Here is a 16,834-nt window from a genome sequence, read left to right as displayed (position 1 = left end):
AGAATTTAAATATTACGGATCCAGCAACATACACACAGCATGAAAGGGGTCCTGAACCTCATAAATTTTAAAAATCACTGGCCAAGATTATTGTGGAAATCATTTACTGTTATAAAGGCCTTTCTATTTGCCGTGTTTGAGAACAGCTAAGAGCATAACGACCAAAAATTATTTTCTTTGTCGAATCCTTCCTGAGCTGCGGGGTTTGTGTAATATTCTAAAAATCTGTCTTCAAATTGTGCAGTCATTTGCTTTTTGTGAGTTTGCCTCTTGAGGAACATCCGCGACCTTGCAGTATATCAAACCCGACACTTTGCAGTTACTTAGCTGGATGAGTTGCAAGGAGACATGGAAGGAAATTTCCTTGCTGTGTTAAATTGAAAGAATTGTTAAAAAAACTGACTGCAGAAACTGACTTAATTCATTATTCTTCTGAGTTTCAAATGTAAACAAATGGTGGCTTCGTTAGGCTTAGCCGCACTTAAACAACTTTTAAATTGTTGGTAATTCTACAACTTTTGCATGCAGATTAACTAAAGGTATAAAAATCTTTACCGAAACATAACAACATAATTCAATGACTTTTAAAGCAAAACATGCATAATTTACCAACATATAAGAATAAAAATCTCATTTCACGGAGACGGTAATAGTGTGGTATATACATATATACTTTTGGTGTGGCCGATTGAAACCGAAAAGGGAGATGCACAACTACATGTTATAGAAGAGCCATATGCAAAATTTCAAAGTTCTGAGATTACTCGTTTTTGAGTTAAGCGAGATACATACACACGTACGTACAGGTATCACGAAGCAAATCTCTTCTGAATGCATTTTAAATCCATTTTCCAATCCTTTATTCTGTCTGTACATACAGACGTCACACAAGAACATCGTTAAAATGAATTCGACAGCGTCAAAATAAATATTTTCATTGAGATATAATACCGACTTTTTCGCGATTACAATAATTTCTTTACTTCACACAAGGAAGTAAACAGAAAACTTAAATTTTTATTGAAGCTGGAAGCGATAGCAAATTAGTAAAAAAGAAGAAAAGAGCGATATGTTCTCCAACAGTATCGTAAGATTCTATTGGACATAGACACAGTTATTGCAAATTAAATTTCAAAAATGCAAAATCATTCAGTGTTGAGCGTTCAAAGTGCTCATTCGAATGGCGCAATAAAATTGCAAAGTTAAGTTAAAGGCACTGACTACTTGATTCGAAACCAAGGTGACAGTGTAGCATAAATACAGCGAAGCACTATTTATGCGCTTCTCATTTAACATTTATACATAGTTTCATTTGTTCCTATTCATTCCTAACAGTAAAACAATTATACAGAGCACAACTTCAAATCTACATCGTTTTTTTTTTTTTTTTTTACCCTGACTTATTTATCGAGTATCGAGTTTCTTTTCGCAGCTGAAACCTTTTTTCTCAAAGTCCTTTTTATCTATCGATGGCATTTAGAAAAGTTCTGCACTGTAGTAGATTGGAGAGAAAAAAGTATTACATTCCATACTGAAGAATTCAAATCCAAATCGTATTTGGAAGAAGAGTCGCTGGGAAGTATATAACAGAGAATGAAATCTGATGATCAAACACGTACACCGATTGGTCAGGCTTAATTCCTATATCATGTGATAAGTATGTTTTAACTGGACCTCACTGCTTGCCCTTTGCATCCTAGAGCTTTACTAGAGACTCAGAATACAGCAGTATATCAGATGATATTAAATTTTTTCTTTCCGAAATAATTTGAATCTGCGCCCAAGTTTAAATTTTCAAGAAATAAAAAAGTCATTTATTCAAGATTATGTACTGAAATAAAGGGTCACTCTCATTTTTATATCATACATACAATTTAAATTTTAAAAATTTTTTAAATAAATTAAATTTTTACTTCCTTGTACGAAGTAAAAAGGAAGTATTGTAATCGCGAAAAATTTCAAGCATCATATTTCAACGAATTATCCATTTTGACCGCTATCGAATACAATTTAACGATGTTTTTGCATAACATCTGTAGGTAAGGACAGAATAAAAAACAATTTTCCCCAAAAAAATTATCAAATTGATTTAAAATTAATTCTGAGAAGAATTTTTCGTGGCGTCTGTACGTACGTACATATCTCGCATAACTCAAAAATGAGTAGCCTCAGAACGTTCAAATTTTGTATATAAGACTGCTATAACATGTAGATGTGCACCTCGTATTTTGGCACAATCAGCCGCACAAGACGCATATATATATCAACTCTGTTACCCGGCTCAGTGATTTCAGTTTCTTTACTCTTATATGTTTGTAAGTTGTGCAGTTTTTGCTTTAAAAATGATATAATTATGTTGTTCTTATCTTCCGGTTAAGGTTTTATGCCTTTAGTAAATCTGTATGGAATATTCGTGGAGTTATCAACAATTTAAAAGTTGTTTGAGTACAGCTAAGCCTAATAATTTTAGCGATGGCGGACATGTTTGTTTACATTTCAAAGTTGGCAAAATAGCGGATTTGTTGTCAATCTAGTGAAACTAAGCTTTGCAACAATAAAGATAACGCCTTCCTTTATTATTGCGAATTAAATCATGCTTAATCCATTCTGGAATTTATTCGAGGAAATAAGTGTTTAAAATTTACTTCGTAATTTTTAATATAGATATTTTGAGTTTTTATGTATTATTGCCTTGTCGGGAAGTGAAAACTGAATTAATTGAATGAGAAATATTAAATCGTCTGTAAAAAACTGTTTCTTTTTTGCTTGGTTTGCTTAATTTCTTTTATACATCGTTTTAGGTTTATTATAGTATTTGAATAGAAAATGTGGCAACGATTTGAAAATTCTTCAAATGATATAAATTTATATGCATTCTGAGTTATAATATGAACGAAATGTAACGCTGTTAAGTGAACCTAGCGCCAGAGTGTCGCTATGGTAAGCAAATATAGTGAATTTTAAAGAGTGCATTTATTCTATTGTGGTTTATGCGCTATCGACGAAGTAGATTTAATTAAGTCCAATAACTTAAAATAAAATGCAAGAAAAAATGCATATAATTTAATATTCCGTACAAGGAAGTCATGTGGTGTACACATCAGATTTTTTTTAATGTCAATATGATATTTTAAACGAACTAAAAGCAGAATGCTGAAATGAAATGTGTATTGTTACGAAACGCCCAGATGCGGTAAGATAGCTTCTCCTCAAAGAGAGTTTAGGGTTTCTAGAATGTGGCAAGGAAAGACAAGGTCGCTACACTGGCGCAAAATCACCCATATTACGTTATGGCATAGATGGAGCGAGAATATTCTTGAACGAATTCTTACCGGTTTTCCTGAGAATGTTCTTGGAGGCAGGTCAAAAGCTATAAATACCCTGCCTGTACGCAGAGTAGTAGAGTATCTCGAGTATTTTCAGTTCAGTAGCAGTGCTTTGAGTTCAGAGATTAACTGGAGAGTGACCGAACCGAGTCGGAAGCTGTACTTCGAAGATTTGAAGCTGTCTTCACCGTTGTAGCCTGAAGGCTGTGTTGGTGATTGTTTCAGCGTGTTTAACGTAGTCTTTTCGAAAACTGTAAACGTGTTTTTGGAACTGTCTCGGGTAATGCTAGCAAATGAATTGTTTTTTGATTCTTCATCATCATTGTATTGTCATCAATCACTCCAAATCCACGAACCAGGTAGATCGCAACAATATAAAAGCAGTGGTATAATTACAATGTAGAAATAATATTACTATTCTACAGGTAAAATATAAATATCATATTCTTAAACTGAAATTTCGAAAAGTGATTTTTAGCCCAAAAGGAGCTATTATTCTCGAAATGAGATTTTGAGTCGGTTCATTACAAACGGCGAATCCCTTTCCAAATTGTTGCCACCAAATATTATTGCTCTGCATTATTTTTAAAGAAAATAAATAATCAAGAATCTACATGTATGTATGTATGTTCGTCGCATACGATGGTACCTAGAGCCATCAAATTCCGAATAACGCAGTCCTCCACCCGAACATGTGTTATTTAGAAGGACGAATTTTGAATTTCGAATTTGTTTTTATCATCTCTTTAATATTTTCTAGAACTTCAATCAACCTTTGTCAAACAAACTCAAGGGTTTTGAAAGCGAGCAGTGGCAACACTGTATGAAATAAAAAATTTTTATCTCCAGTGCGCGAGAATGTCTATTGGAAATTCTACAAATATCCTGTTTTTATATATTGTGTGATTTTGCCGCTGAATTGAATTTTATGTCGCTCAAGTGCAAAGAATGTGATATTTAATGAACAAAGTTAAAACTAATTCAGAAGTCAAACAACAAAAATCAGCGTTAATTTACAAAATTTTCACAGGACTAGTTTCGATGGTTTTACCGAACCATCATCTTCAGCTGCAAAACCGCAAATGAACAAGATAGGAAATAATGTTTAGATAAGATAAGAAAGCCTGGACAAGAATAAGCAAGTGGCGCCATCTGTTGGCGAAACCAGAACTAAAACATAATTTCTCTAAAAGCCGAAGGCAAATTTGGATTGGAATTAGGATCGTTAACTAGAACAGAAAGATTTTTATGAATGTGAAATGCCTCTAGAAAATCCAGTTCTCCAATGGAAGATGTTTTTTGAATAATTTTGGCAGCAGAAAAATTGAAAGTGTGATTTTCGGACCAACAATGTTGAGCAACAGAAGACTTCTGTGTTTCCTTTTTTCTAACATATGCCTCATGTTCTTTGACGCGAAATTTTAAGGCTCTCTTAGTTTGGCCAATGTAAATTAAACCACACTGGCAAGGAATCCTATAAATACCCCAGGAATTCATATCCGGAATGGGGTCCTTGAGTATAGAAGTTGGAATTTTATTGATGGGAGAATACACAACCCGGAAGTTAAATTTCTGCAAAATATGTGCAACTTTATAGCTAATTGATGGAAAGAAGGGAATGACAACAGAATTTTTATAATCTCCTAAAATAAGAGTGTGGCTTTTAGTGTGTTGAGATGAGAATTTTTTAACTGCTTGATTAATAATGTTGGGTGAAAAGCCCCTGTCAATAGCTATTGCTTTTAAATAATTTAGTTCTTCATCAAGGGCTAGTTTGGAGGAGCAAACTTGAAGAGCACGGAAAACATAGGAATAAAATGAAGCTAACTTTTGTTTAGTCGGATGCATGATTTAAAGTGTGGTGGAAGGCAAACCGATGAAGGTTTACGGTACCTTCATTGGCCAATGAAAAAACCGCTGCTTCTAATTGGGTGGGAATTGCTTGTAATATTTGAGTATGTTTTCCTGCAATTATATTCTGCCACTTTACTCGATAAATAATACTGAGCGATAATACTCGATCAAAAATACTGTCCAAATAATTACTGAGCGAGCAAATACTTAAATTAATTATTTAAAAACATTTATGCAAAAATTCCATTGTTTTAATGACAACTTAATTAAAACTGATTTTCTTAAATAATTCGCTTCAAGGATCAAATAATACATTATTGTTTATATTAAAATCATAGTTTGGAGGCATTTATGATTTTAAAAAATCCTTTGATGTTGAGACTGTAGAATTTAAAATAGCTAAACTAAAAGTCCGAACATTTGCCATTGCAGAGACTGGATTTATGAATAAATGCAAATGAGTTCCTTAGTGAAGCAGATTATGTAAGATAGAAGTAAATTTTCTTAAATGGAAATCATACAGTTTTTATTCTCGCAACATTTTCTATAACTGTATGGTAATTGAAATGGAAACTTATCTAACTGGATTGTGACGCCAACAAAGACGGGACAAAATCTTTTTATTTATGTTCATTGAAGGTTATTATTAGAACTGTTTTAATTTAAATTAAATTAAATTTGAACTTTTCACTTTCTTTATCGTAACAGTACATTACGTCGCCTAGGACCATTCGATTAGCTTTCAGATTTCATCGTATGGAAATAAGCTGACACAGATAAGGAATGGTATAATGATTCATCTGAACGTTTCACCTGTTTATCTTGCTTTCTTAGATATTCAGAGTAAAGAGAAAATTACTAGACAAGTAATTGGGACAAGAAGTGACTTGATTTATTACCTGTTAGTGCTAACCTTGAAAGTATATATTCTTCCCAATTATTTTGTCTTCATTGCTACAAGAAGCAATTAATGAGACTAAACGTAAAGCAATGGTGTTTTAACCATCTGTAACTTCAGCTTAATGTTACAACACTTTTGTATTTTGTTATTCCATTAGAATTAGTGATTAGTACAGTTCCATTTAATACACATATATTTTTTGTAGTATTTTGTTTTTACCATATACTAATTTTCTTGTTTTTACCTCTGCAAGAAGCAACTGTTGAAAGCGAAAGCACATTATTTAACATTAAAAAAATATATGGAATTTAGGCTTGTAGTTATAATAAATTTGGTTATTCAGAATTTTTGAGTAGCACTGGTTTCAGATATTACTAAGGCCTTACACTGAATGAAAATTTTTGCTAATCAATTAGCCCAAAGGGGCAATTTTCCATGAAGGGCTATTAATTTCGTTTTGACATTTCGTCATCCACTATAAAACGACGTTTCAACGTTCAGATTGGTGCCACCAAAATATTAGAGCCCTGCATTATATTTAAAGAAATTAAATAATGAAGAATCTGCGTGAATCTATTTATATTTCTCGCATTGTGAAAAAATAACGGTATCTAGAGACACCAAATTCTGAATAACCTAGTTCTCCACTTGAGTATGGGCACCTGGAAGTCCGATTTTGGAATTTGTTTTATTATCTATTTCATATTTTGTAAAACCTTAATGAAATTTTGATTAACAAACTCAACGATTTCAAAGCGAGCAATGGCAACACTCTACGGAGAGGAGGACATTTTCACTTCCAGTGAGCGAGACTGTGATCGGAAATTCAAAAGATATGCTGTTTTCAAACATTTTGTGATATTGCTGTTGAATAGAATTTTTATGGTTTAAGTGAGAATAACATGATATATAATAAATAAAGGTAACACACAAAACGTTAAAAAAAGCCACTTTGGTCGTAATATAAAATCTGAAAGCTTTCAGTTTTTATTTATATTTTTATATTTTTATTTTTATCGTCACAATAAGCAGTGAATGAGAAGAAAGCGAAATGGTTTAAGCCCAAAAACGTTTCAAGTTGTTGTTTGGACTTTAGAACTTTATACTTTGTTGCTTCAATTAGTTTAAGAATAGTTTTATCTTAAATACTTAATTTCGCTCTCAGAATCTGATATAAGAATTGATTTAAAACCGCCAATAAAATAATTTGTAATTCAATCGTATCTCTATATATGCAAACAACACCTACGAATTTATTGCGATTCTAAAGCAGGATGGCTTGAAAGTGGTCTGACAATTAAAATTAAACACACCTTTTGAAGTTTCTAATATTTAAGGAATAGAATATATTTATATATATATCTTTTTACATTCCTTTTCTTTGAATTTGGTGTGATGAAACGCGTGATCCCATAATTCTGTCTTTTATCTGTGGCTTAAAATTGAGCGACATATTTCAACCTTAAATTAACATTTTCGTTTCTTAATCAAAATACATTTATTTTATAGGTTACGGCCAGTTTTATTTTTTACTAATTTTATCTCTTTTACCCAAGCAAGAAATTATCTTTGTGGGTTGCCATTACATCTATGTAGTCTCTTGCTTCAAGAAATATAATTAATCGAGCGTAAAATAACGTTGAAAAACATTGAGATTTAACACGGCATAACGATTCCACTTGTTAGGTTTTTACATAATTGTTTTTTGTACTATGTCCAAATAAATAAATGGCTTTGGCATATGGGAAATATATAACGAAACGTTAAAATTAAAATGGAGTTGTTTAATTTTCAAAATATGAAGCTTCATGTTTTATGAAAATGCTAATCTAAATCAAAAAATTAACAGCTATCACTCCAACTACGTTTTCAGTTATCATCGAATAAGTAGCCTTCTCCTATTCACACGTAGTGCCCCCCCCCCAAAATTGTTCGTACACTTACGAGTTTCAATGAAATATTGCTTTATTCATTAATAAAACTTAATGTTTGAGAATTTTTTAATAATATCTATAAATTTCTTTTTTCTATAAATTTCATAGCAAATTGTATTAGTTATTTTATGAACACAGTAAAAGTTTTTTTTTTGCCGGAGGAGATCAGTGATAAAAAATTAACAGAAAAGTTACCTCACAAAAGTTTTCGTACACTTTAAAGAAATGTGCACATATTAATAAATACTGTAGTAGTTCAGTTAGTTAGTATCTTGTAGGATATCTTGCAGCATTTACGACAGCTTTTTGAACGTCTGAGCATAGAGTTCACCAGTCAGTTACAGAGGGGGATGGGTTAATATCTGCATCAGTGTTCCTCCATTCTTCCATTCTACCTGTTTTTAGTTCTTTGTATGTTATGTCTTCGTACTCTAACCTTTAATTCTCCCCAAATTCGAATCTACCGGGTTTTAATCTAGTGGCTGAGGTAGTATTTTCAGAACTTGTGGACAATGATATTCACCCTAAAGACGAACGTTGACAACCATGTGCTTAGGATCGTTATCCTGATAAAAAAAATTGTTTCCAATACCTAAATTTGGGCGCTTAATTTTAAATTATCTTTTAAAATATTTAAGTAAAGAGCAGGTTCATTATGCCATCAATAAATACTAAATTACCTAATCCTGCTGACATGCACCCAAGGACATTTCCATCGCCATGCTTCACAGTTCCAACCAAGTTCCTAGGATTAGTTGCTTATTTTGTTCTTTTCCACACAATTATATGCCTATCGGAGCCAAAAATGTTAAATTTGCTTTCATCTGCAAATAGGACATGATTGCAATACGCTTTGGGTTTATTTACCATTGATTTTGCGAAAGAAAGAAAAGCTTTTTATTTTTTGCACTTACAAAATATTTTATTCGAGCAGAGCGCCAATATTATCCAGCTGATCTAAGTACTTGTGGAATAGTTTCAGGTGAAATTGAAGTAGAAAAATTTTCAGTAAATTCTGCAGAAATTTTTGCAGCACTCAAACGTGGATTTTTCACAGGTTTTTTAACTATAAATCTCTGATCACGTTGAGCTAACTTTGCTAAACAATCTGTTCTTACTTTATTTTCGATCCGATTACCTTTTTTAAAGCGTTTTATCAGATACTGCACCGTAAAATAGGATAAATTTACTAATTTACAATACCCCGGATCGATTTTCCACCGTTATGATGAAAAATTATAAATTTTCGAATGATATGTATTGTTTCCTTTCGACTACGACCCATTTTGAAATATTAAATAAGACGTAACGAAGTAAGGAAGGAAACAATAAAGGTAAGCGAATTTTTAAACGTCATCAAAATGCGAAAATAAAAAAAAAAGTGGCTGACGGTAATTTTATTTATGACATTTTACGAAAATATTTCAGTGTGCGATCACTTTTGTGCCGTGTTTTATCTATACCTCCTTACATTTTTCAATTTTAGAAAAAGAAAATGCGTCAGTGTTAAAAAAAGTTTAGTTTTATTCAAAATCGTATGGAAATGATATGAAAAAATATTGGGCTTTATATTCGAATTCATTTCCGAGCTATACAGCACCGCTTTTTTCTACAAATTCTTAACCCTTTTTGGCACGCTACCTTTTAAAGTGGGAGTTTTGATTAAAAAAATGTAGGCAGTCTAATTAGGCCTAGAGGAGTACAGTAAAATTTTGTGAAGATAGCACTTATCGTTTTAATTCTGTGAGCGTGCCCAAAGTGGCACACTGATTGAATAGAGCCTCGAAACGAGTGCTGAAACGAGCATTGTTGTCAATGAACTGACCGATAAGATGCGGAGAAACAAAGAATACAGACTCTCAATTGTCCTAGATTATCGGTGAGGCCAGTCTGGGCACACCTAGGGTTCGCCGTTTGATTTTAGGCAAGATTTCAAGGTAAAAATTTAAAACTAATATAGAATAAGGAGATTAGCATACAGCCAGAAAAATAACATAGAAATTTCTTTTCAAACAATTCCTTTTATACCCTAAAAAAATCTGGAAGATTTCTTTGAAAAATGAGGGTCTTAACAAACTAAACATGGCTAAAATATATGGACTGGTTTGTGTTGAGCTGCCATCTTCTATAAATAAAGAAGGTTCAGAGTAACCTATAAATCCTTTTTCATTCAATTTTTCAGTGCGTACAGAAGGAAATTTTTAAGTGTGTCCAGACAGGACACACTGTGCCGCAAAGGGTTAACGTGTACGAACACTCTTCGGAGCCACTATATATCAGAATTATTATCTTAGAAAATTCAAAGGGGAAGAAGTTACGAAAGCTCGAATTTGAAAATATATATTGTGCCTATACAATTAACGTGAGTAAATGAAGTTAGGAATATTTTAGTAAAAGAAATGATGTGCTTGTTCTTATGAAAATATGTTGCGTGTGTAAAAATTCCTTCTGTAAATTACCTTGCAGTAGTTACATTATTCGAGGACGATTACGCTTTGATATAATCTAATTATATTAAACAAACGTACACAGGAGTTAATACAGATCGCAGTTATAATGAAAGAAACTAATTAAATTTCGTTAATAATAATTAGTTTCTTTCATTATAACTGCGATCTGTATCATTCCTAAACTCTTTATTGTAATGTCTGTCGAAATTCGTTAGCTATATTGTGTGTCGTCACCTTAGTTTTTTGAAAATATGTGGTTGCTGTGTCAGTCAACACATTATTTTTTGGAGACAATAATTCCACTTATTCTAACAAATTTTTATATTCACTAAATGAATTATAATTTTTATTTTACTAGTAATAAAATCAGATCTTGTTTAAAGGAAAAAACAAGTTTGATTTTTCTCAAATCTAATATGTATTTTAATATATAGAATGGTTTGTTATTCTGTTTTTTGAATATTTTGTCTCAGAACCCATCATTGTTTGTAATGTTAATTTAAAAAATTGTTTTTTATTTTGCAATTTCATAATTTTAATTTACACTTTTTATTCTGAAATTTCTAGTATTCTAAAATGTTAATTTAATAGACAAAAATTATTTTACTAATATTAGACGTTTTATTTGGTGTTTGAACTTCAATTATTATTTGGAGAATTCCCAAACAGTGAGTCTTTTTATTTCAGTATTATTTTATGTAATCATTTCACCATACTAAAAGTATGTTTGTAAATCATTACATATTGCTTTCATGAGTAATTTCTTTCGTATTATTTATTAGTTATTTTAATTAAATTTATTTAATTAATAAAGTTATTCATTAAATATCTTTTTAAAACAGTTTTTAAAGATTTCAGTATTTTTCCCTTCATTACTTAAGCTTTTTGCTTTTGTTAAATAACTTCAGCATACAATTTTTTTTTCATAACGTTAAATAAATTTTCTAGATGTAAGGTTTGGATTTATTTCATTCTTGATTTCAAGGTTTCCCGGAATATTTTTTTACTATAGTGATGGAAAAAAAAGAGTAATTATGTTAGTGGCAAAAACATTTTTAACTACAATAGATATTTCTGGCTTAAAACAAAGTAAAAAATAAACACCAATTTTCCCCCTTCATTTAGTTTGAATATTCTAAGATGCTTTTGTAGAAAAAATTTCTTAAGATCAGTATAAGAAAAAAAAATCCTTCGTTTGAAAAAAAGTAAAAATTTTATGAACAAAAAAATATCTAACCTAAAGAGAGAGAAAAAAAAAGGATGACCAAAATAAAAAAAACTAAAAAATAAAAAAAAGGAGGAGAAAAAAAAAAGAGGAGGAAAAAAAACCGAAAAAGAAAAATGGAGCTAAAAAGAGAATGCAGATGAAGAGTGGTAGAACGATGCCCGTTAAGTCGTCGTATGTGTGTATGTGTGACGGCGAGTCACGTGACGACGAGAGTTAACCCTTTGATGCTGCGCGGAAATTGGTGTGCTCCAGCAAAGTAATTAACGGTCGAAAGCGCGAGTGTGTGTGTGTGTGTGCGTGCATGTGCTCGACTCTCCTTACCTCTTTCGCCCCGCACAAAACAGAGGGAGGAGTGGGAAAAGCAAAGCAGCAGCCGAACAGAGAAGAAAAGTATACGCACAGATGCGCCATGACAGTTCTTCCATAACATCGATTTCGCCGACGGAAAAGATGCAACCGCGTTCCGCTCTTGGTTGTTCCATCTCCGTTATTTCCCTGCAAAAACTCAAGACTTTCCTCGAACAGCCAAAATACCGGCCGCCGCTTCAGCAGCCGCCGCCGCCGCCGCCACCGCACCCGCCGCAGAACAACAACAACTTCCACTACCCGACCCTACCGCCGTTACCTCCGCCGCCACCACCGCCTCAACAGCACCATCAACAACAGCAATATCAACAACACCATCACCATGGTGAGTTTAGTTGTTTTTTTGCCCCTCCTAGATACGGGGACTTTTTTTTTCCCTTCCCTTCTTTCTTACCCTCCCGTTCTCTCGCACTCCTCTTTTAACCCTTCTTTTAAAAAGTGCTAAATTTTAAAGAGTTACGTTGTGTTGTATCATTCCTGCCTTTATATTGTATGTTAAAATATTAAATATCACCGTAGAATGGGCAGCGTTCTGTTAAAAAATGCGTGCACATGTTCGGCATGCTTTTGGCATCAAAGGATTGAAAATACCGTGCTCAAAGGGTTGCGAGAGCGATCTCGTTCTAAAAGGCGTAATGGCGGCTTCTTCTTCCTTCGCCCGCTTTTTAAAACTACTGCTCTGTTAATGAATTTTAATTCAGGCACCGTCTTCTTCCTCTTTCCATTTCGATCCGCGTTCCGCCATTTTTTAGCCCGTTTTTTTTAACATTCTACTTCCCCCGACGGCCATGTTTTTTCCCCCCACCACCCGGTCGGTTATTTTTGTTTCTGGATTCTGATGCATGCTTCTTTTTCGGTGCTCAAAGGGTTTAGACGGGGAGTTTTTCCACTAGCTCTCGGTATTGATTATTGATTAGGCGGAGTGGCTGCCATTAAAAATGCTGACATTCTCCAGCGAGGAAGTTCGCAATTTCGGGAAAGAAGGGTTAAAGGGTTGTAGTTGTTTTAAAACGGAGGACATAAAATGGAAAATGGTGTTTTCTTCTAATCTGGTTTTCTCGTTGTCTTTGAAAGAAAGAATGCCGAGAAAGGGTTGTTTTGTTTTTGGTTAAAATGTTGTTGCCGAAGGATGTTTTCTTAGGATAAAAATTTGGAAAATATATTTTCTTCTTTTTTTGTAGGAAGTTTCCTTTTTATGGCAGTTTTTTTGTTCTTACGAACTTCTGCAGTTGAACTGAGTACTGTGAATATATGTCCACACATACTCATATATATTGAAGATTTTAAGGGAGTAATTGTAAGAAGATGCTTCTTTTCTTACATAATCAGACATGTGATGAATTTTTATAGCAAACGCATGAATTTTAAATTAATATTATTTATTGTACTCAGCAGCCTTTGTTTTAAATTCAGAAAACCGCCTCTGCTTCTAGCGCTGTAGCTTTAATATTAATTTGCAAATAGTCTGGATATTTCATGAATAATTCACTCTTGAAAAGCTGTTCTTGAATGTCAAATGAAATTATTTTTGATTTGAATATTGTATGTGTGCAAAACATCACGTCCTGCCCCATAAAATAATGTACGTTCAATGTAAACTTCCTATGGAATATTTTAAAATATGACAAGAAAGTAAATAATGGTAGCTCAGAGAACATTATGAAATTACGTTTCAACATTTTTTTATAAGGATAAGGAATAGCAAGCAATATATTAATATCTATGAGTTGTTCCACAGATGTTTAATATTTTATATTTTAAAGTTCATGATGACATCAAGTAAAAATAGATAGTCATTAAGTTACCTTGCGTTTGTATGAAAGAATTATATAAATTTTTGTTTGCAGTCTGTTAAGTGTAGTCTTATATTTACGGTAGCTTAGATTTTACTATAACTCATAATTTTTTCCTTTCATAAACTACGATTTCTCACTTTTGTGTACCGACTTTAGAATTTTAAAAATTAATTAGAAAGCCAGTGTTAATTCTTCTAAAATATGTCGTAATTTGGTGATTTAATTAGGATGACGAAGAGAATGATATGATATCGAAACCTTGTTTATAGTATTATATGAATTTCTTTAGATATAGCTCTGCATCAAGTAGCCGAAGATAGTTTGACATAAGGTGTATATCATCATTTTAAATATCCATTTTGAGGCTTAACATACCGCTTACAAGATTTAGGAATGCAATATTTATGTGTATATCAGCTGGAAAAGATAAAATAATTACTTGTACGAGTGCAGTATACATTGACAGATCGATGTTAATGGAAATTTTGAAATTATTATTTTAATTTGGGTTATTTTAATAGAATTAATGCGTTTGATGAAATATGTAAAATTAATGTAGCAAGTTCTCTGCTATTAAATTGTATCTTCTGTAAACAAGCGCTACAGTTTCTTAATTATTTCTTTAAGCCAATATAAAATGTATTGTAAGTTTTCTTAGTGAACTTTTAACACACAGAAAGCCCAAAGTTTTATTCATAGAATACATATGTTCATTTAGTTCGAATCTAAATTCGAATGTTTGTTATAGTCATTATTTCTTTGCAAAGTAGATTGTAATGTGCATTATATACTGTTTCATATTCATCGTTTTCACTTTTACAACGAGCAAAATATCCCACCGATAAAATGTACTAAAATTACTTTATATAAAATTTATTAAAATTACTTTATATAAAATTTACTAATATTACTTTATATAAGCCGTCCTAAAAAGCGTTCTCTATAAACTTGTGTATCTGTTTATTGAAGTCCGGTTTCTTTCTGCGAAATTTATATAAATATTTTTACATTACCATGGAGGTTACATTACCATCGTTTACATTACCTTGAGTAAATATTTTTAATTAATGTACAAGAGGAGAATAAATGTATTTATTTCGAGTTCTTGAAGAAAGCATTGCTAAGATATTTTTCTTCAAAATAGTCATCTTTTTCAGAGGATCATGGAAAATCGCAAAAATGCATAAAAAAATAGAAATATTTATGCAAAATAAAATCAGAAGTATTATAAAATCTATATACTTATATGTGTGGATCAAAATAAAAAGTATTGATGTATTGTGTTTCAAAGGAAATTTCAGCATGAATTTTTGCTAATTTTACTTCTTTTTCACTATTTATAAAGAATGTAAGAATTTATTTCCGCTCCTAGTTATTGCTTCGTGTATACTCACACTGGAATCAAAGCGTTATATAATTACGTATTATCTAAACAAAAGTCAGTTTTTGATACCTTTCAAATTTAAATGAACGATTCTGTATTTTTTGAGCAGTTAAAACAGTACTCAACCTTAACAGTATAAATCCTATTTTGCACCCTTGTTCACAGAATGGAATTAGATTTTTAACTATTAATAATTTAAACTAATTATAGAGGCAAATAATCTATTCCATAATGAAGTCCCTACTATTTTATGTCCGTTTGCTTGGCAAACAATTTATGGAATCATGACAATTCAGTTGTTTATTTTTTCATATGTACTGAGGATTATAAAAGCAATGCCTGATAAAAGGGCAGACATTGGGAATTAGAGCAGCTGTCAGCTATATTTTATGGCAGTAAAAAATATTGAAATTTATGACTGAACAAAAATTATGTAATGACTTTTAAATCTTTTTTCATTCTTCGCTTTCAAGGGTATATAAATTCTCTCAGTTTTCTATAAAACATCTTAAAACTATAATTTTTAGCCAAGTTTCTCACACCGTAATGTCTTATATGAACTGATGAGGTAAAAGTTTAATACAACTTTTTAGTGCATATAAATTAAATTATTTTAGTTAAAAATGTGATTAAAATGACATAATGATAAAAATAACACTTATATAGTAAGTACGTTCGTTTGTTATTGAGTAATTTTCATTTCAAATTAATTTGAAAGGTAACTTAAAATGCTATTATATTGGTAACACTCATAAGTTTGGAAATTTGATAGGAAATCTGTACTAAAGATGTTTGGATTCAAGATTAACAGTAGTAACATCATGTTCAAGATTTATGTTCTTCGAAGAAGGCTTTTTTACATAAAGGTTGTACTAATGTATTATGTAAATTCAAATTCTCTCGATCAATAAAAGATAGCAGTACAGTTATTTTAGAGAAGAAGAAAATTACTGTGATAAATGTCGAAGGAAGTAAATAGGGTCATTCATAACTATCTGAATAAAAATTTTTATTAAGTTATTATAAATATAAGCCCGCTCTAAGATGAAACAGGAAACAGGAAAACAAAATAAGTAAATCGTTGTTTTCTCAGTTTTTCGAGCATTGATGAAGAAATGCCTAGTAGCATCGGTTTAAAGAATAAAAAATAGGCTTACGACGTTCCTTTTGAATTTTTATTATGACTAAAGGACTGATTTTTATTAACATTAGAATTAATAAGCAATAAAGAAGTATAAATTTCAATCGAAAAGGAAAATCTGTGGTTTAAGAAGGAATGACAAATTTATGCCAGATTAATTTATAACTTAGAACTGCACATTTTTATTTTTGTGTTGGGTTGCCATCTGTTGAGAAGAAAGTTATAAATACTATTTCTGTATTGCATTATTTCCATTTGAAGACACCAACATTTATCTCTTACATTTTCGTTCTCTTAAAAACAAAGATGTGCTCATAGGTATGCAATGAATATATATAGGTATGCAATGAATTAGAATGCATTATCTTTCCAATGTAATAAATTAATCAATTCCTTTCACGTCATAAGCGAAATAAATGAGTTATTGCTTAAAATCTAAAACATAATTAATTTA

The 16,834-nt window shown here is 31.6% G+C and overlaps 1 protein-coding gene across 14 annotated transcripts in view; it reads left to right on the top strand.

Moving 5' to 3' along the window:
* LOC118191624 (exocyst complex component 4-like) overlaps positions 1-16,834 on the top strand; it is a 785,372-nt gene that overhangs the window by 398,950 nt on the left and 369,588 nt on the right. For 2 of the 14 annotated variants that reach the window (XM_085821095.1, XM_085821096.1), the window contains exon 1: positions 11,598-12,384. The exons of 10 other annotated variants lie outside the window; for them this stretch is intronic. In XM_085821095.1, coding sequence (XP_085677221.1) covers positions 12,096-12,384 — 289 coding nt within the window. In that variant the 5' untranslated portion in view covers positions 11,598-12,095. Of the gene's footprint in view, positions 1-11,596; positions 12,385-16,834 lie in introns of those variants that run through there. 2 more of the 14 variants (XM_085821094.1, XM_085821097.1) reach the window with 2 other exon arrangements.

Source organism: Stegodyphus dumicola, chromosome 7 (assembly GCF_044657685.1).
Source record: "Stegodyphus dumicola isolate Sdum_Otavi_A_Nest chromosome 7, ASM4465768v1".
NCBI lineage: Eukaryota > Metazoa > Arthropoda > Arachnida > Araneae > Eresidae > Stegodyphus > Stegodyphus dumicola.
This window is presented reverse-complemented; position numbering and strand designations above follow the sequence as displayed.